The sequence below is a fragment of the Anabrus simplex genome, chromosome 2 (genome assembly GCF_040414725.1).
Source record: "Anabrus simplex isolate iqAnaSimp1 chromosome 2, ASM4041472v1, whole genome shotgun sequence".
Taxonomy (NCBI): Eukaryota; Metazoa; Arthropoda; class Insecta; order Orthoptera; family Tettigoniidae; genus Anabrus; species Anabrus simplex.
The window spans coordinates 1,197,583,700-1,197,605,921 of NC_090266.1; the positions used below are offsets into that span (position 1 = coordinate 1,197,583,700).

Below are 22,222 nucleotides of genomic sequence, written 5' to 3' on the forward strand. Positions count from 1 at the left end.
AATATCATTCAATTGTAGTCATGCCATAATCGAATATTTTTAATAATCAAATTCCATCCAATTATCTAAATAATCAAATAATTGAGTGAGTTTCAAATATCATTCAGTTTTATCGCAGAGAGTAATCAGATGTGCCATAAATACATTTTTTTTTTTTTACCCCTTTCAGACCGTGTACGCACAATTGTGCGGGTTCGTATTTTATTTATATCTGAGCTTATTTGATGTTTTCTTGGTGCTAGACCGGACTGCAGTGCTTGTGCGGGACACGTAGCATGTACTTCAGCTGTTTTTATTTAGTACTTGACCACCAGGGGGAAGGAAGAGTAGTTTAAAAATACAGTTCATTAGCAATATGGCGGGAAGCAGTAATGCCTAAAGTAAGTATTTATTTATTGCATTCATATTATTCTAGAAGCTTTACTGAATATCAGAATATAATCTATGAAGTGTGTAGATTGTGTACCAAAAGTAAATTGTGAACTTTCAACATCGTACGTAATACCATGAGGTTTTGAATGTTGATACGCACATATGTGCGTGCTAGGTTTCCTTACAGCCAATGCATGCAGGAGTGCTGGGTGCTGTCACAAAAAGGACAGAGAAAGAAAAACTCGTAATCTACATGAGAAATGTAATGTATAAGATTTTAACTGTTTAAAATCGTTCCACACTGTAAAATAGAACATTTGATCATGTACATGTGCATATTCACATGTACTGAGATGAATTTTTTTATTTTTTTATTTTTTGCAAGTAGTGAATGAAGTCCTGACACGCACAATTGTGTGGGTTCTGTTTTTCAGCCGATAGTTCTTATTTTATAAAATAAACTGTAAAAACATGTATTTGAGAGCATTTTAGTAAGTTTTTGAAGTTTTGACACCTCCAGATTTCATTCAGGTCTGACAACAGGCTGCTGCTGCCAAAAGGGCAGTAATGTCAAAACTCCTCCTCAATGTAGAAAATGTAACGTTTACTTGTGTTTGAACGAAGATTTAATTGTTTTAAATTATTCCCCACTGGAAAATGGAACATTTGATCATGTACATATGTATATTCACATGCATTGAGGTAATTTTTCTTTTTTGTAAGTAGTGAAGTAAGTCCTGACACGCACAATTGTGCGGGTGCTTTTTTTTCAGATGTTAATTTTTATTTTGTAGAATAAACTAAAAATATATGTATTTAAGAGCATTTTAGTCAGTTTTTGACGTACAAACAAAAATTCACACTGCCAGTTTTCTTTCAGGTCTGAAAGGGTTATGTATGTGAAGTTGATAAAATTGATTGAAATAAGCAAATAGATGAACTCTTTCTGAAAGAGAGTTTCTTGAAGGTCAGCCTTTTCAATACATTATGTTTAAAAAAAATTAATTTACATAAATAATGTTACATCATTTCTATATCTTAAGCGGGTCATGTTTTGCCTATTTTTTAGGCATCTTCAGCCACTGTTCCTAATATCTAAGATTGAAATTGCTAGGATCCTATCCTTTGTTTATGCTAAAATGCTTAAGATAGTTGGACTAACATGAATTGCTCTGTCTAAAATGTTTAAACGTCATGCTATATATCTTACACAAACATCCGGCTGACATGAATTGCTATGTCTAATAAATTATGGCTGCACATACTGTACATAAAAACACCCATCTAACATGAATTTCTCTGTCTAAAAAGTTATGTTTCTAGATTACTATACATTTTATGAAAACATCCATGACATGATTGTTACACTTTAAAACTCAATTATATATTAGTTCAATCTAATGTTACTTCTGATTTTTCAGAAGCTGAACTTGACATACTTAAAAGGCCTTAAATTTAATTGGCGAGTTACAAAATAAAATAAAACAGAATGACGTAATTGTAACAAAAGTGGACAAAGGCTGTACCACGATAATCATGAGCAAGAATGACTACATTAGTAAGACAGAAGCCTTTTTCACAGACAATTCTTATCCTTTAATCAACAAGGATCCCACAGCCCGAATCCAATGCAGTCTCGACTTCATCCTTTTTATTAAACAAACAGGAATCACAAAAATTAGTAGTAAACATGAACCCCAGTATACCAACTGTTAGAGCCCTACCAAAAATACACAAAACGGAAGTTCCCATCAGACCAGTCATCAACAGTAGAAATATTCCAACATATAAGACTTCACAGTTCATACACAGTTTTTTTAAAAAAATATCATAAATTTCATTATACTGTAGTTCTCCACTGAAAAATTCCATTGATTTTTGTGAGAAGTTACAAAAATTTTAAGTACTACCAAACCATGTCATGTGTTCCATTAATGTCTCCAATACGTACTCGAACATTCAAACAAGAGAAACAATCAACATCATTAAAGACAAATAAACACGGCTGCCTCAGTGTAATAGAAGAATTAATCAAAATCTTAAATTTTGTCCTCAACAATTTTTTCACCTTCAACAAGAAAATATATTGTCAGAAAGGTTTATCAATGGGAGATCCAGTGTCAGGCATTTTTGCAGACACCTTGACCTCTTAGAACACACAAAAATCATGAAAATACAGAGTTTTAATCTATGGATGCACTTTGTTGATGATGCGTTCATCATCATACTCCAACGCTTCAACAACAGTACGAAAATTTTGCAATACCTCAAATCATTGGATAAAAATATAAAATTCACGGCAGAAGATGAAACCAAAAATTTTATACATTTTTTAGATATCACCATCAGACGAAAAGATGACAGCTTCACATACTATATTTATAGGAAGCCAACATTTTCACCAAACACAATCAAAAACAGCTCATTACATCCCAACATTCAAAAACGGGCAGCCTGCGACAGTCTAATACATCGAGCATTTAAAATACCCCTCGCACCCAAAGACCTCAACAAAGGATTACAGTATATATGGAACATGGTTAAGTTCAACAGGCTTAACATCGAAATGGTCAATCAAATAATAAGAGAAATTAATTTCAAAGTTAATTCCAGAAAAACAAAGTCCAAATATGCCACTTTCACTTACAGCAATCCCAACATAAGTCAATTTTCCAACCTGTTTAAGAAACACGACTTGAAAATTTCTTTTAAAACGCAAAATACTAACCAAGGCATGTTTCTAAATTGCAATAGTGTCAGCTCCAACAAAGACCAATACTCAGGACCTGGGATCTATAAACTTACCTGTGCCCAATGTTTTGTTTCATACAACAGGCAAACAGGAAGAAGTTTCTCAACTAGATACTTAGAACACTTTAATGCAAACAAACACCATAAGTTCTCGGCAATGAGTGTCCATATGAAAGAAACAGGACATGCCTACACAACCATAGAACAAGATTTCACAGTACTAAAGAGAATGAAAAAGGTAAATTGATGAACGAGTTTGAAAACATTTTCATAGACCAGTTTTTCAACAGAAACCATAATTTAAATGGCATTAGAGAGACTAAAAATCCTGTTTATTATCAGATACCATGTGTATTTAAAATATTAAAAGTAAAAGAGAACATGTTCCACAACATTAAAAAATCCCCACACGTAAAAATTCCACCCACAGACTGACTTCCTTCTCCGACAACAGCCAATGCCCCGTCCGCCCACCGCCTCCCCAACCCGCACCTCTTTGCGCAACACACACAGATACAACAAGGCCACTGCCAGTCGGATAGAAAGCATCACAGGAGCAAGCCAGCCGCAAGAGAAGCGAGGGGGTGAGTAAGATTCCGCTTAGCGCATCCCCATTTTCTACTTTATTTACATAAACTTCACAACTAAGACACTTTTCTTATTACAGGCTCTCAATCCACCACTCTCAGCCCTTTAATGAGCAATAAGGTCCACAACAACCAAAAGAATGATCTTTAGACCCACATAACAGCAAGCAGCCCTGTTTTACGTAATTTTAATCATCACAGTGCAACGAAAAAGAAGAACATTGAAACAGCTGACCACATCAACATCCCGTGAAACCACAACTGAATTTTTATCTCAAAAACATGACAATTAAGTCAGTGAAGTTTCCATCAGTTGCACACACGTTCAACATTACAGACTGAACAATCTACGCCAGTCCAACATCATTATAAGTAACATTAGATTGAACTAATATATAATCGAGTTTTAAAGTGTAACGATCATGTCAAGCATGTTTTTATAAAATGTATAGTAATCTGTAAACATAACTTTTTAGACAGAGCAGTTCATGTTAGCTGGATACAGTATGTGTAACCATAATTTATTAAACAGAACAATTCATGTTAGCTGGATGTTTCTATAAGATATATAGCATGTATAAACTTTTTAGACAGGGCAATTCATGTTATGCCAACTATTTTAAGCATTTTAGCATAAACAAAGCCTAAGATCCTAGCAATTTTGATCTTGGCTATTAGGAACAGCGGTTGAAGATGCCTAAAATATAAGCAAAACATGTCCCACTTAAGACATAGTAATGATGTAACATTATTTATGTAAATTAATAAAAAAATATAATGTAATGAAAATGTGGACCCTCAAGAAACATTCTTTCAAAAAAGTATATGTTGCTCAATATGGAGCTAACAATGAGATTTATAACTTGTAATAGATGAACTCTTACTAAAAATAGATATACGCCTTTTTTTTCTTCTTCAAATGAATCTCCAAATGTTGAAACTAAATGAGTGAGATAACTGTCTTAAAATCTTTAATATCTGTAAAATAAAGTTCCTTAGTAAATGCCATCTTCTGGCCACATAATCAAACTGAGCCCCAGTACTAACATTTCACAATTTCTTTTAACTAGCAGTAGGCAGTATACCTACTTTAATTTTATGTTGTCTGGGTCCATGGCTAAATGGTTAGCATGATTGCCTTTGGTCCAAGGATCTTGGGTTCGATGCCTGGGTGGGTCTGAGATTTGAACTTTCATTAGTTACTTCCTGTGGCCCTGGGACTGGGTGTTTGTACAGTCTTCAGCCTTAGACTTAATCTTAGGTAGGGCCCAAACCTCATAGACGCACGTCGCCTATACGGGGTCAACTCAAAAGACCTGCACCATGCCTCTCCGGAGGCCACACTCCTTTATTAGAAATTTATGCCAAAGGGGGAAAATACATTTAAGACCATAACAAATTATTTTGTTGATGATGATGATGATGATGATGATGCACCTCTATCTTCCATTCACCAACCATTACTTTCAACTGTGGGTTGGAGTGGTAAAATAACATCCACAGTATCTCCAGCCTGTTCTAAGAGGCAACTAAAAGGGGCCCCAGGGGCTCTTAAATTATTTAAGAAAAGGCTATGTAAACAACCAATAGGCAGTCTGCCCCCTGGGTGTCTGCCCTGAATGCATATCAGTGTTGAGTGAGTGAGAGAGAGAGAGAGAGAGAGAGAGTGTGGGTTGGCGACCACAGGGCCCTTAGCTGAGTCCTCGCATTGCTTCCATTCACTTGTGCCAGGCTCCTTGCTTTCATCTATCCTAACCGACCATCCTTCGCCAACTCTTGTTCTTTTCCAACCGCACGCCCCTTGTGGCCCTTGTCCTTTGTCCGATACCGGTACCTTCATTTTTCGTAGTGTTAGATACCTTCCATTTTTTCCCTCTGATTAGAACTAATAGAGGATGGTTGCCCATTTGTACTCCCCCTTAAAACAGTAATCACCGCCACTACCTTATCCTTCATTGTTTGCAACCCTTAATGATTTGTATTGACCATTTACATATTTTCTTGGCTACGGAAAGAACTGCTATCACAAGATATCATCATCATCAGCGTCCTGGAGTTTTTTTGAAGTCATTTAGTGACAGAATTTCAAAGATAGCAACTGGTGACTTTGCCATATTTTAGAGAAAATTTTGACGATTTTAATTTATGACTTGATAAATTTGGTGAGCCATTTACTGAACACGGTAGTGCTGTGCTTCGTGTAATCGTGTCGGCGCGTGATGCAGTATATTAATCTATGCATTGTATTTAATGGCATCTGAGTGGATGACTCATTCATACGTGCAGAACACGAGGATGTATTATTTTCGGAAGGCTTATCAGAGACTGTTCATTCTCACTTTCTGTGAGAGAATGAAGATAGGTAACTTGAATTTCCCTCTGATGAGATTGATGAGTTGATGGCAAACATTAGGATTACTGTACTTTTCATTCAATTATTTTGAAAGCATTCACTATTCAATTGCCCCAGTTATTCAAATGGAATTTCAAATGAATATTCAAATAAAATGGAATAATTGAATAAGTGCTTATATTGTATTTGATTATCCAATCACTACACATAATCCCATAGTTCCCCAGTACGGCGAATATCTTTCCCCTTTGTATTCTTGTCATATGCCTTCTCAATATCTACAAACCTAAAACATTACTGTCTATTTCTCTCGTAGCATTTTTCAGTTACCTGGCGCATACTGAAAATCTGATCCTGACAGCCCCTCTGTGGTATGTGGTTTTCATCCAACTTCCTCTCAATCGCTGATCGCACCCTCACTTCCAAGATGCCAGTGAACACCTTGATAGTTGTTGCAATCCCTCCTGTTCCCTTGCTTATAGATAGGTGTAATTGCTGCTTTCGTCCAATCGGAAGGTACCTTACTAACACTCCATGCTAATCTTATTACTCTGTGAAGCCATTTCATCCCTGCCTGCCCACTGCATTTCACCATTTCAGGCCTAGTTTCATCTATTCCTGCCAGGCAGAGTGGCTCAGATGGTTGAGGCAATGGCCTTCTGACCCCAACTTCGCAGGTTCGACCTTGGCTCAGTCCGGTGGTATTTGAAGGTGCTCAAATACGTCAGCCTCATGTCGGTAGATTTACTGGCACGTAAAAGAACTCCAGCGGGACTAAATTCTGGCACATCTGCGTCTCCGAAAACCAAAAAAGTAGTTATGGGACGTAAAGCCAATAACATTAATCATCTATTCCTGCTGCTTTATGACAATGGAGTTTATTTACATCCTTTCCACTTCCTCAAGTGCAACAGGCTTCGACAGCCGGCACAACTCCTATCCTCGCTGCTAGATGGGGGCTTCATTCATTCCATTCCTGACCCGGTCGAATGACTGGAAACAGGCTGTGGATTTTCATTTCATTTTCATTTCCACTTCCTCAAGCGTAATTTCAACAACATGATTTTCTTCCTCCTCATGAGTTTGGTTGTTAGCAACATCACCAGGTCGATTTCCTTTTACGATGAGAATATTTTCAATATATTCCTTCCACCTGTCTAGTGATTCCGTGGGATCTATTATGAGTTTACATGATTTACCCAAAACACTATTCATTTCCTTTTTCCTTCCCTTCCTAAGATACATTATTACTGTCCAGAAAGGTTTCCCTGCTGCTTGACAGCCTTTCCAGGTCATTACCAAAATCTTCCCAAGACAACTTCTTGGATTCGACACCTATTTGTTTTGCTCTGTTTCTTTCCTGTACGTACAATTCCCTGTATGCATTAGTCCTTGTTTGGAGCCATTTCTGATATGCTTTCTTTTTGCATTTACAATCTACTCTCTACTCTCATTTAATCATTCCACCAAGATGTTCACTTTTTCCCATCTTTACACACAGTTGTTCCTAGGCATTCCCATGCCATTTCTACTACAGCATCCCTGTATGCCACCCATTCTATTTCTATATCCGGTACCTGCTTACTTTCCATTGTTTGGAACATTTCACTAATCATATCCATGTTCTTCTGTCCAATTGCCTCATCCTGGAGATTTTCTACCCTTATTCGTCTGCAGACAGATTTCACTTTCTCTATCCTAGGCCTAGAGATACTTAGTTCACTACAGATCAAAGAGAGAGAGAGAGAGAGAGAGAGAGAGAGTGTGTGTGTGATAAGTAAGCTGGCCGGCCTCCCCACCCATATCTGCTTTCCGCCGCTCACTCCCGTATGTGCGGTGCTTAAATGAGCAAACTTTTACACCCCAAAGCAGGTGCTAAATATACAACTGGGCATCAAATTTTGATATGATATGGCTGAATAAAACATTCCTGCTGAAGTCGTCATACCAAATCTCAATCAGATGGGAGACTTACAGATGGAAGGGTTTCCCTGTTAGTTCCAGACACATCAACATCACTTTCCTTCCCTGTATAAAATTTGAATCTCTAGCAGTAACCATTGTCTGATGAACAAACCTTGTAGATTTTTATTTGAAATCTAGCTCTCCTTGATGGATTATGTTCTATATAAGATAATCTACATATTTTACTTCATCAAACTTGTAACCGTACAAAAGTACAATCCCCAATTTTAGGTTAAGAAGCTGATTATTGCTAGATGAAATCTTTGGCCAAGTGTTCATTGCTTGGTTATTCTTAGATTGATCCGGCGTGGCTTTCATGTTTCATATATATGGTGTTACAGAAGAATGCTGAAGGTGAGATGGATAGATCGAATCACGAATGAAGAGATACTGAATCGAATTGGTGAGAGGAGATTGATTTGGCTAAATTTGACGAGAAGAAGAGATAGAATGATAGGACACATCTTAAGACACCCAGGACTTGTTCAGTGGGTTTTTGAAGGAAGTGTAGGTGGCAAGAACGGTAGGGGTAGACCAAGGTATGAATATGACAAACAGATTAGAGCAGATGTAGGATGCAATAGTTACGTAGAAATGAAAAGGTTAGCACAGGATAGGGTGGCATGGAGAGCTGCATCAAACCAGTCTATGGACTGATGACTCAAACAACAACAACATATTCTACAGTACCCTTTTTACATTGTGAAGTAGTATGGTTTGATTAACAGTGTGTAGTGAGGTGACTGGGATTGTTTGTTTCTCATACGGTTATAACCCATGGTGAAATGATTCCACGATGATTATACTGGTTTATTCATGTAAATGAGGTTAAGAATACGCAGTCGTCTTATCTGTATGAAATCATCAGTCTGAGTGTGGCCTTCAGAACTATGTATATTTGTGGTTTATGGATAGTAGATGTTTTTTGTGGATGTTTATTTTTGTGAGTGTCAAAACGAGTTGGTCTCGTTGGTGTTTGTTTTGTTTTATTTTGACTTGGGTGTAAATTCTTGTAGTGAAACTAATGGTAAATCTTTTATTGGTGGACTAAGGAAGAACTTAGCATGCTTCCCATATTTATTTTCAGACTTAAGTAGTAACAAGTAAGGTAATGAAGCAAGTTTGGAGCCTTGTTAGCCTGATGACTGTTGCCTTGGGAGGAGTTCATTCATGCTCTACAGAGTTAATTATTCCTGTAAATATTTCACGGGTGGTGCCCAATTTATTTTGTTTTATTCTAGTTACAAATTATCCATTTCACATTTCAATTTAGCTTAGAAGTTACAAACTTTCATCGATGAAAACCTTTTCTCCAGGCATGTACACTCTCTGAAACCTGTCTAAAAGTAATTCCATTACAGGTCTAACTTTCCTGAGTTTATCTGTACTAGGAGAATCAGTAGAGAAATGGAGGAATTTATTGATTGATTTGTGTCTCTTGAATGGCATCGTTTCCCCATACATTAGGGTCTCATACCGTGTGTTTGGACCAGTTATCCTGTAATGACTGCTTCGTTTTCAAGGATGTCAAAATACAAGGGCAAAATGTGTCTTCATTTCATCTGCAGTAACATGAAACCAGTGTTTTTCTTCATAAGAATAATTCAGTCCAGCATCCTTGGCAGCTGATTCTGAAAATAACTTAGTGTAAGCATTTGTTTCCCTAGTTACTTGCTCCCAAAACTGTTCAGTCAGGAATATAAACACAATTTTTAATTCACTGGGAGCTTCTCCTAACCATCTTTGAGTTACAGCATTAATTTCACTAATAACACTGCAAGTACAAAAAACTTCAGTACCTCTTTTCCCTTGTTTTGCTTGGAAGCTGCCATCTTGATTGATGTGCATCAAAGCCACGGATGCTTAGACATGAGATATTCCACTCGCTCGCATTATTTTCATTGTGCCGGGCTGAGTAGCTCGGATGGTTAAGGCGCTGGCCTTATGACACTGACTTGCCAGGTTCGATCCTGGCTCAGTCCAGTGGTATTTGAAGGTGCTCAGATATGTCAGCCTCGTATCATTAGATTTACTTGCTTATAAAAGAACTCCTGCATGACAATATTCCAGCACCTCGGCGTCTCCGAAAACCATCAAAGGTAGTTACTGGGACATAGAAAACTATAACATTATTATTTTTATTGTGAATATTCCATGGAAATTGTATATGTTAAACATTGTCATCTGTGGAGAAGCTCTTCTAGTAATATGAAGTAGATAAACAACAAACAACGCTCAAGACAGCGCCCATAAACATGCGTGGTCCCAGGACGGACCTCTCCATCTTAGTACGAGAAGACACGGTGTAGTTTGGATGGGAAAATCAGTGTTTGTACAGGATTGGGTGAAAGCAGTGGAACATCTTGTCAGTCCTCCTGTTGTCATGAAGATGTCCTGGAACACTGTGATCAACCTCTTGATCTCGAACAAGTCTACATTTTTTTTTCCTTACAAAATTATTTTTGATATCCTCCTAGTCAATACTATAATATTTTACGTCCAATTAAGACAAAACTTTACACAGACGTAGACATGTTTTGACCCGGCATTGGGTCATCCTCAGTAAGACATATATAATGAATTGAAAACATTGGACACTCAAAATGAAATGTTAGTTAAAAAGTTTTTTTTCTTAAAAAGCATGATGAAAGTTAAAAACTGTGAAATGGTGATCTTTAAAACAGTCTTGAGCTGGGAGGTCTTTTGTTTCAATGTATTTGTTGACCCTGTGTGTGGTTCAACTAGTATCTCTAAATTGTTGGTTTAGTTGTTATGTTCCGACATGGGCTGATATACATAAGCATTATTGAAGTTTAATCGTCTGATTTTTAGTCTGTAAATGGGATAAAACAAATCGAATTATGAATTGAAAAATGGTGAGTAACGGGAAAAACATTTAAAGCAAGTTAAGAAGAACGAAAAGTAACATACGTTACGTGGCCCACTTGTATCACCCACGTTCTCCGACTAAGGAGGCCATCTCTCGACTGACTTGCTCCCGCAGTCGAGACGCAAGACGTGTTGCTACGAGGAAGTGGAGAGGGAAATGAGGCGGGCCTTGCGGGAGAGTGGGAGTATGTGGAAGAATAAAACATATGAAGGTACCAGAACACCACAAGATCCTTTCATTTGATGTCAGTATGTACGCCAATATCCCCATTGAAACCACTATAAATTTGATACAGAATAATTTAACCAAATTCAGTAAATTAAGCATAGGTGAAATAGATGAGTTCATAGGCTTATTAAAATTCTGTTTAAGTAATAATTATTTCAATTTTGAGAATAAACTCTACCAGCAGATAGGTTTACCTATGGGAGCACCGTCCTAGAGTATTTTGGTGAATATTTGGACAACTTAGAATACACAGATAATATAGATATCAAAGCTATAAAATACTGGACATGTTACTTCAACAATGTTCTAGCCATCATAGATAGTAGTGTTAATGAAGGAAAGGAAATTTTGGAACTACTCAACACTTTAGGTCAGAATATTAAATTCACTATGGAAATTGGAGAACAATAACTCACTTAATTATTTAGACATAACATTATCATGCCGTAAGAATAATCACCTGGCATTTACCTCCAAAACCCCCTGATCCCGCCCCGTTTATCGCCCCTCCCCCTCCTCCTACCTAACACAATCCTCCCTCACCCCTTCCTTCCCCAGTCGGTCCACACGTCTCCCTTGCCAGTTCCTCTTCAACTCAACTCCGCAATACATACAACCAGTCAACCAAAAGGTGAGTCTCTTCATAAAGCTTTACTTTCTTGCCCTATTTCCACTATCCGAGTTAATTCATTTTTATCTTCCATACTACAGGCCCGCATTGGATCAAGAATATTTTTTAACTTCAACATACAGTTCCGGTCACAAGATCCACTCGCTCCAGAAAAATATGACATAACATCGTATTTACAAAGATGGATTTTTATATGTATCATCTACTGACTTAGTATTGTTTTTTTACGCTTACAGAGGATCATCCACTTCTTTCAACATATTTAACATTACTGCATCGCACTTAGCATACATCTCTCTACATACGTTGATGCCAATGACCCTATTTGGCTGATGATGACGTCCATGGATGTTGAAACCGGTACCATTTAATAAATGATGATGTAATTTTAATCAACAACATATCTTGTATTGAAAAGATTGATCTTGTACAATTTAACTTATTGTTTTGATAGGTCTTATGGCGACGATGGGACAGGAAAGGCCTAGGAATGAAAAGGAAGTGGCAGTGGCCTTAATTAAGGTACAGCCCCAGTATTGGCCTGGTGTGAAAATGGGAAACCACGGAAAACCATCTTCAGGACTGCTGACAGTGGGGTTCGAACCCACTATCTCCCGGATGCGAGCTCACAGCTGCGCACTCCTAACCGTACGGCCAACTCACCCGGTCATTTAACATTTACCAGAAACCAACTTACACTGCTAACACCATTAAGCAAAGTTCAGTACATCCTGAAGCTCATAAAAAACTGCCTACAATAGCATGTTAGAAAGAGCTTTAAAAATCCCGCTCTCAAAAAAAATTTGAAGAAGGAAATCAGGACCATCCGTGAAATAGCCTTGAACAACGGATTCAGCACAAAATTTATAAGCTAATCAATATACATACTACCCAAAACTACATTGACGAGTCAAAAACTAATGAAAAATATGCCACATCCTAAGAAAACAGAACCTAAAGATTGCTTTCAAAACCAGCAACATTGATGAAAGAATAGTATTTAACTCTCACACTGTAAATACTAGCAGTAAATACAGAAATTCTGGGATATATAATCTGGAATGCTGGGGATGCGGGTCAAGTTACGTCGGACAAACTGGTTATGAACTTCCTCATAACATACACAGAACACCGCAACATCGCTCCGGTGGTGACGAGCAGTTCCCCGGGTTCTCTTCACCTCTGACGGCTCGTATACTTGCCCTTGACATAGAAGTTGTTGTCATCTTCGCTGCTTTCATCCTCAGGGCAATGGTGAGATCATCAATAAGGCAATACTCAGCATCGGCTGTCAGGTGTTGGTGGATCTCAGCGTCGTGAAGCCTGTCATCAAATGTGTCGGTAGCTTCCTATTGTATACACTCCAGTGGTAAACTACCTAACAACTTGTGGGGGCAGCTGTTCTATCTCTGCGGTGTATTCCTGCTACTATTCACTTGCATGCTGTGTCCTCTTCTTCAGCTCAGTTTGATAGTCAACTGCCAGCTGGTACTTATCGTAGCATCCCTCGAGTGCCCTGGTAATCTGTTTATAGACTGTGCCCTGCTGGATGTTGTGTAGCATCTCCGTTGCCCACATGTGCAATCTGGCATTGAATTTTACAGCCTTCTCCTCCGGCGTCCAGACGTTATGTTTGTTCACGGTCTCAAACTGGGTCTGGAATGTCTGCCAAGATGATGTCCCTTCGAATCGCATGTGTTTTGCTTTCATGACGCTGGTACCATTGTCTCTTCTAATAATCATCAGTCTAGTTTCCAGGGCTGTCATCCTTCCCTGTAGATCACTCAGTTCTTGCTTCAAGTCTTGAACACTGCACTCAAACTGGAGGTATTGTCTTTTGCCTAAAGTCTCAAACTGTTTATCTACCATCTCACTTACGTCCTGCATAATGTCACTTGATTATCTTACTTCAAGAGCATGCACCTCCTCTTCTAACTTGCATTGTTCACCCTTAAGTTCATTTACTTGGCTGTAACTTCTTTATTAAGTTCATCTTAACAAGATTTAAACTGTGACATAAATTCATCCTGACTAGCTTTAAGTTATACCTGCCTGGATTGAAGTTGTGAAATAATGTTCATCCTAACTGGATTGAAGTCGTGACACCATTGCAAAAAGCTTATCTCAGAAGACATGGTTGCCAGATTCCATGTCATCAATTATTCTAGAAAAGCCTTGGTATTTAAACATGTTACCGATTAAAACTTGCTTTTGACACCAGCCTCACCTTGAACCATGTGACCTTGCCGCGGCGGGGGAGACTTGTGCATCCCAAAGAAGCAAGTAGCTGAGCAGTATGTGCAGCCATATCAGACTTGTATCTGTTGAGAGACCATGGTTCACAGAAAGGGGGGTAGCAGCCTTTCAGAATTGCAAGAGAGGCAGTCTGGGTGACTGACTAATATGGCCTTGTAATAATATTTAACATGGCTTAGCTAATTTGATAGTGCTACACAGCTGAAAGAATGGAAAACTACAGCTGTAACTAACTTCCAAGGACTTAGTATGAGTGAACGATGTACTAATGATGGCTTCCGCTCAGGTAAAATATTCCGGAGGTAAAATAGTCCCCTATTCAGATCTCCAGATGTGGACAGCAAGAGAGGGGGAGGGGGGGGGGTAGCAATCACCAAAAAGATGAATATTGACATTCTGCAAGTCGGAGCATGAAATGTTAGTTTGAATCATCATGGTAGGTTAGAGAATCTGAAATGGGAAATGAATAGTTGAAAGTTAGATGTAGTTGGTATAAGTGAAGTATATTGGCAGAAAGAGCGGATATTTGGTAAGGTGACTATAGAATTATCAACACAAAAACCAAACAGCAGAAATGCAATTGTTGCCTTGTTAATGAATAAGAAAATAGGGCAGTGGGAAAGCTACTATGACCAGCATAGTGAACAAATTATTGTTGTTATGAAGATGGACACCAAGCCAATGCCCACCACAATAGTGCAAGTCTATATGCCTATTAGTTCAGAGGATGGTGAAGAAATCAAAAGAATATGTGAAGAGATAGAAGATTTAATACAAAATGCAAAAGGAGATGAGAATCTAAGTGTGATGGGGGACTGGAATGTAGTGGTAGGCAAAGGAAAAGAAGGTAATGAAATAGGAAAATTTGGACTGGGACAAAGGAATGAAAGGAGAAATCAGCTGGTAGAATTCTACACCGATATCAATTAAGTCCTTACTAATACTCGATTCAAACATGGATAACTACAGGTGTATACATAGACAAGACCTGGAGACACTGAAAGGTATCAAAGACTTTATTATCATTAGGTAGAGACTCAAAAACAGGTGTTCGATAACAAGACCTTCCCAGGAGCAGATGTGGACTCTGACCACAATTGGTGGTCATGAAATGTCGCCTAAAGTTGAAGAATGACGAGGAGATGGGATGTAAACAAGTTGAAGGAAAGGAGAGTGGAGGGATTGTTTCAAGGAACATGCTGCCGTAGGATTAGATGAAAAGGCTGAAGGAAATGCTTGCAAAGTGTTAACATGTATTATTTACAGAAGAATGTGAGTGAGGAGAAGTTCAGTTTGGCTTCAGAAGAAATGTAGGAACATGTGGAGCAATCAAGACTTAACGTCTGATCTTAGAGGATCAAACTAAGATAATTTGTGAAGAATGAGATAAGTAGGGCTGCTAAAGAAAGGGTAGGAAGAAAGGCACAAGTTAGATACTAGACCTGATTGATGAACGGTGAAAGTACAAGAATGCAACTATGAGGAGGGCAGAAAAGAATACAGGTGATTAAAGAATGAAGTAGATGGAAATTGCAGGACAGCTAAGGAAGAATGGCTGATAGAGAAGTGTGCGGATGTTGAAGGTTGCAAAAAAAAAAAAAAAAAAAAAAAAAAAAAAGTGAGCTCGCATCCGGGAGATAGTAGGTTCGAATCCCACTATCGGCAGCCCTGAATATGGTTTTCCGTGGTTTCCCATTTTCACACCAGGCAAATGCTGGGGCTGCACCTTAATTAAGGCCACGGCCGCTTCCTTCCAACTCCTAGGCCTTTCCTATCCCATCGTCGCCATAAGACCTATCTGTGTCGGTGCGACGTAAAGCCCCTAGCAAAAAAAAAAAAAAAAATGCTGCTTGTAGGAAAATCAAGGAAACCTTTGGAGAAAGGAAAACTAAGTGTATGAATATTAAGACTTCAGATGGAGAAACACTTCTAGGGAGAGAAGGCAGAAAGATTGCAGGAACATATTAAACAATTGTATCGAGGGGAAGAAGTAGGTGATAAGGTACTGGAACAAGAAGAGGTTGTTGATGCTGATAAAATGGGAGACGCAGTTTTGAGGTCAGAATTCAACAAAAGCTTTCAGGCATCTAAATAGGAACAAGACACCTAGAATTGATGGCATATTCTCAAAATTACTTTATTGCATTCAGGGAGACCAGCATGGTGAGGTTATTCCGTTTAATGCATAGGATATATGAGACGGAAGTACCATCCCATTTTTGACACAATGTTGTTATACTTATTTCCAAGAAAGCAGGTGCTGACTAGTGTGAAAACTATTGCACCATTAGTTTAGTATCCCACGCCAGCACACTTTTAACACGTTTTATTTACATAAGTAGGGAAAGAAATTGAAACTGAGTTGGGAGAGGTTCAATTTGGCTTTAGAAGAAATTTAGGAACACGTGAAGCAATCCTGACTTTACAGCTGATCTTGGAGGACTGAATTAAGAAGAACAAGCCCAAGAACATGGCGTTCGTAGATCTAGAAAAGACATTCCGTAATGGTCATTGGATCAAACTATTTGAGATTCTGAAGGTGTATCAGATACCGAGAAAGAAGGATTATCTACAATCTGTACAAAAATCAGTCTGCAGTAATAAGAATTGAGGACTGTGAAAAAAAAAAGAAGCAGCAATCCAGAAAGGCATGAGGTAAGGTTGCAGTTTGTCCACTCTCCTTTTCAGTGCTTATCTAGAACAGGTGGTAAAGAAAATCAAAGATGCTTTTGGAAAGGGAATCACAATCTAAGCAGAGGAAATCAAAATCTTGAGTTTTGCCGATGATAATTATGTTATCTAAGTCTGCAGAAGATCTGGAGAAATTGCTGAATGGTATGGATACAGTCTTGGAGGAGAAGTACAAGATGAAAACAAATCCAAAACAAAAGTAATGTAGTTACCGAGCAAGTTGGCTGTGCATTTAGTGTCGCATAGCTGTGAACTTGCATTCGGGAGGTGGTAGGTTTGAATCCCACAGTCGGCAGCCCTGAAGATGGTTTTCCCGCTGTTTCCCCATTTTCACACCAAGCAAATGCTGGGGCTGTACCTTAAGGCCATAGTTGGTGCCTTCCCAATACATTCCTATCCTTGAGCTGCCGAATACCTTCGATGTGTTAGTGTGATGGTAAACCACAAAAAAAAAAAGTAATGGAGTGCAGTTAACAATGTCAAGTGATGCAGGAAATGTTGGATTAGAAAATAAAATAATAATGATGATGTTGGTTTTTATGTCCCACTAACTAGTCTTTGACGGCTTTCGGAGATGCCGAGGTGACAGAATTTTGTCCCGCAGGAGTTCTTTTACATCCTAGTAAATCTACTGACATGAGGCTGACGTATTTGAGCACCTTCAAATACTACCGGACTGAGCCAGGATTGAACCTGCCAAGTTGGGTCAGAAGGCCAGCACCTTAACTGTCTGAGTCACTGAGCCTGGCAGAAAATAGTGCTAAAGGAAGTAGATAAATACTGTTTTTTGGGTAGTAGAATAACTGAAGATGGCAAAAATAAAGACAACACAAAATGCAGACTAGTACAGGGAAGGAAGGCCTTTTTTAAGAAGAGAAATTTGCTCACTTCGAACATTTATATAGAAAGTAGAGATATGTTTTTCAAGATTTTCGTCTGGAGAGTGGCATTGTATGGAAGTAAAGCATGGATAATAACTATCTCAGAAGAAAGAGAATAGAAGCTTTTGAAATACAGTGTTACAGAAGAATGCTGATGGTGAGGCCGGTAGATCAAATCACAAATGATGAAATATTGAATCGATGAGACGAGAAAGATTTGGCAGAATTTGAGCAGTTGAAGAGATAGAATAGGACACATCTTAAGATATCCAGAACTTAGTCAGATAGTTTTTGAGGGAAGTATAGGCAGTAAGAAGATAGGAGTGGACCAAGGCATAAATATGACAAGGAGATTACAGTTGATGCAGAATTTAGTAGTTATGCAGAAATGCTAAGGTTAAAACAGAATAGGTTGGCATGCAGGTCTGCATCAAACCAGTCTGTAAACTAATTGCCAAAAAAAATCATCATTTTATGACACTTGTTGTAGTGGGTTATTGGGATCCTTAAGACTATAATTACTACATATGAGGGAGTGTGTTTTACTTCCGCTAAATTTATGGAACTACTGTGTACATTTAATCACAAGTTGACTCATTCTGTGTTATCCTTTCAACACAGTTCTTACTCACAATCATAACACACCATTACCCATCCACGTGGGTGATCTCTCTGCACAACGGCACGTTGAACTTCTGGTCCCCAACACGGCTTCTTACAGCATAGTGTTCTTCTAGAACAGTTCACAGTAGTAAGCCTCGTTGAACTCTGTGTAGCCATCTGATGGGCTCATGATGGGCTCATGACCATTTGCTTACTTTTACTCACAGTGGATACTCTCAAGCCTGACTCATTCGAGAATTCAAAATCAGGATTTGAACAGATCACTTTGTTCAACATGCAGTATATCTAGCTGCCGCAGCTTCTTCTCTGTGTGATGATGACAGACACATTTGAATGTCCTCAATAATTGTAACGATTGCCTGCTACGATGACAAAGACTTGTGACGAGTGAGAGTTCCGGGTAGGAAAATGCAGGAAAACAACAGAAGAGTGTTCAGTGCAAAACCAAGGTTTGTAAGCTGCTAGATGAGTAACGCGATATCACAGAAGTGTGTTAAAAGTTTTGTTTTGTTTGTATAGCATAGACAAAGAAATGAGCCATCAATGAGTAATGCATAATTTACAGTTTGATTTATAGCAATGTATAACTGGGACGGCTTATTCCTAAGAATTACAGAAATCGACATGGGGCTTTCCTGCTTACATCAATGTTTACTCAAGCAATAGGTAAAAAAGTGTTTGGTTAATTGGATCATAGGACCTCTACCTTGTGTACTAACTTTGGTTGTCACATAGGATGCCAGGAATACATTCTCTCCATCTCTCAGTAAGAGACATACTGTATAACGTGGAAAAATGGTCCCATATTCTGCAAACCAACATGCATAAAAGGCACTATCATGCAAGTTAACATTACATATGAGCCAAGGTCACAAAAAAGTCATACATACATACATACATACATACATACATACATACATACATATCTCACGTCGTTCCATCTTAAGCGATGGGTCGGCAAACGAGGCTTCTCCACCAGTTGCGGTCCCTGAACTTCTCTCCTTCTTCAATGCTTTCCAAAGTATGTCCTCTCTGTTGAATGTCAATCTTCACCATGTCCTTGTACCTGAGTCTTGGTCGCCCTCTTGGTCTTTTGTCTTCAAGTTTTAGATCGTACATTTTTTTTGGTACCGGTAATACAAAAGTCATATTATGCAATATTAAACATCCAAGTATTTGCTATTAAATCCAAAATCATCAAAAATATGCATTATGCATAAATTTTCTCCTAAAAAGGACAAAACGTGCAATCATGCAGGGAAAAAGAATGGTTATTTGGAATCGTTAAGCCATAAAAGGAATATTTGTAAAGTTTGAGAAGTGCTACCAGCTTATTTTAAAACATGCATCTGCATGGAAATCAGGGCTCTACTTATCAGCTTCCAACTTCAGGGAGCTTCTTTATCGTGAGCTTCAACAGTTCACTGGCACTATTGTTTTCATTGTTGCTGGCTCTATCCACATTGTTGGCCGCTGTGCTGCAGTTATTATCTCTTACTGGTATTATAGCCAGCCACCATGCACTCAGCCTCTATTGTCACAATAATACTACTTAATGTTGTTGCACATTCCAGATACAAAAACTTCAGTTGATATCTTACATTTTCTTGATGTGTCATTCTGTGCTTTGAGAGTTATGGGTGGAATAAAAATTGTTCATTTAGTAGAGATCCTCTCTCCTCTATTTCTTATTCACCCTCTATACTTCAGATTTAGCTAATTGTTATTAATTTCTGGATTATATTTTCAGTTTGGAGAGGGCCATCAAATTTCAACAAGTCTGTGAACTTCATGATGAATTGGATCATGGGCTTAGGAAGTGGCAGGAGCAAGTCCTTACCCTACAGCGTGAAGCAACTGAACGTGCTGAATACAATGCCATCAGACAGATTGAGAATAAACGTCAGCGAATAGAAGCAGAAAATAGAGCCCGTTCAGAACATCACAATCAGCTTATGGAGAGGTTGGTCATTATTTGTAGAAGTTGTTGTTAAGGTTGTCTGTAATCCCAGACCTTCCCCCCCCCCCCCCCGCCCATTTTTCATTTTTTTAATAATTAAAATTGCTTATATAATTTGAATATAATCATCATATTAGTGATGAAATGAGGCTCGAGTATTTTCCAAAATTATATTGAAACAAGCCTACCATTGTAAATTGTTCTGATATGAAGTAAAATGAAGACTTCTTTTGAAAACAAACCCTGCTGAGTATTAGAAATGCTGAATGAATAACTCGATTATGTTGGGGCAGTGTAAATTCTGCAAGTGTGAGTTCTGTGACATTCACCAGACCATTGTGAACACAGAAGAGAACCACTGTGTAAGCAGTCAGTAAAATACAAATTAATTGCTTTCAGGTTGAAAACAAACAAACTTTATTACGATGACAATGACTGGCAGAGTTCTGTCAGATTTTCAGTTTCAAAATGCATTCGCTCCTCGCACCTTGTGTTTTGAGGTGAACAGATCAGTAAGTTGTTAGTTGTTTGTTTCCCCTTGTATCCACAGAGTTGGATTGACATAGTTCAACAGGATGACGAGGACAGTATGAGCAATAAACTTCATAAAATAAAATTTAAAAACGACTAGGAGAGATCAAACATACATGTTCTTTTTGAAGTCTAGAGTGGGCCTACATTGCCTCCTTGGATCACAACATTCAGCCCTGCTGATGAAGTAATCAGTTTGTCAAGCTGTTGGTCCACTTCAGCAAAAGAAGTATTTGATAGTCATGCTATGTGAAAAATACTCTTGTTAAGGACAAAAAGAAGAATTGCTAATGCATCATGCTTAATCGTTTTATGTCGGTGTAATAGTGTGTTCAGCTAGAGTATCAGAGACTAAAATGTGGAGCGAATTATAGTTTGAACTTGATGAGCAGTGTAGGAGATATCAAGTGATTGTCACATGATATAAGCATCCTGCTCTTTGTCAATATGGGTTGTCTCTTGTACAAGCAAAATTGAAACATCAGTTTTCTATACAAAGATGTTTCATTCTTTGTGCCAGCAGAAGCAAGAATTTTTCATAAGCAATTGATCTGATTATTCTTATTTGTAGTGCAATGTTTCCAACATGGGTTTATTCAAAACATTATATAGGCCTACACAATGTCCTCTACTAGTCCTATGAGTTTATAAAAAGAATTGTAAAACATACTATATAATATCAGTAAGCCAGGGTGTGTATACATGTATGTTAAGTGTTCTTGGAAGCTGAGTATAGAAGATAAATTGCAAGCAAGAATATAAACTTTCTGTTCTTAATATAGGTCTTATTTACCATTCCAGTGAACATGATGACCAGGGCTAGGATTTCTCTGTAAATATATTTTTGTTTGTACATCAGTTGAAGTCAAAATTTTGTTATATGTTTACGAATTAGAATATTTAAAGTGGTTTTATATTTCATTTTCCATATTCGTCCATATTTCAGGGCATTGTGCATGTTTTTACATAATTGAAAGCTTTATTTGAAATATGTTCCATATTATATGGTTTGGAACTAATCCTTGTCAGATAATTATTTAAAATTCATTTTCCTATAAATTGCCCTGTATGCCAGAAAATACTCAGTATCGTAAAATCTAAAATTAACTATGGCTAAACTCCAGTCTATCAACAAAGTTTACATATGTCCTTTGTGCCTGCCCAAGAACTCATTTCAAATTTCAAGCATAATGAAAGAACAGTTTCATGTTTTCAAGAACCAGACATTAGAAATGATAGGGTTTTAGATTTTGGACAAGAATTCTACATCCATACAATGAAAACGAACACACCTGCACAACGGATCGAGCTGCAATCTTTATGAAATCAAAAATCATCATCTTAACTCTCACAATACTGCAGTGCTGACAGGGTCATCATATGCACCACATTTAACTAACAGGAACTTTACATCTGCAACGTTTACTTCAACTCAAAACGAGACATTGACATGGATCTGAACAGCCTTCAACAGATATGTGATGCGTTAAAAGGGAAACCAC

At 38.0% G+C, this 22,222-nt stretch overlaps 1 protein-coding gene across 2 annotated transcripts in view; it reads left to right on the plus strand.

The window, feature by feature from the left end:
- LOC136864791 (coiled-coil domain-containing protein 177) overlaps positions 1 to 22,222 on the plus strand; it is a 274,593-nt gene that overhangs the window by 222,770 nt on the left and 29,601 nt on the right. For both annotated transcript variants that reach the window (XM_067142181.2, XM_067142180.2), the window contains one exon: positions 19,980 to 20,192. In XM_067142181.2, coding sequence (XP_066998282.2) covers positions 19,980 to 20,192 — 213 coding nt within the window. The remainder of the gene's footprint in view (positions 1 to 19,979; positions 20,193 to 22,222) is intronic.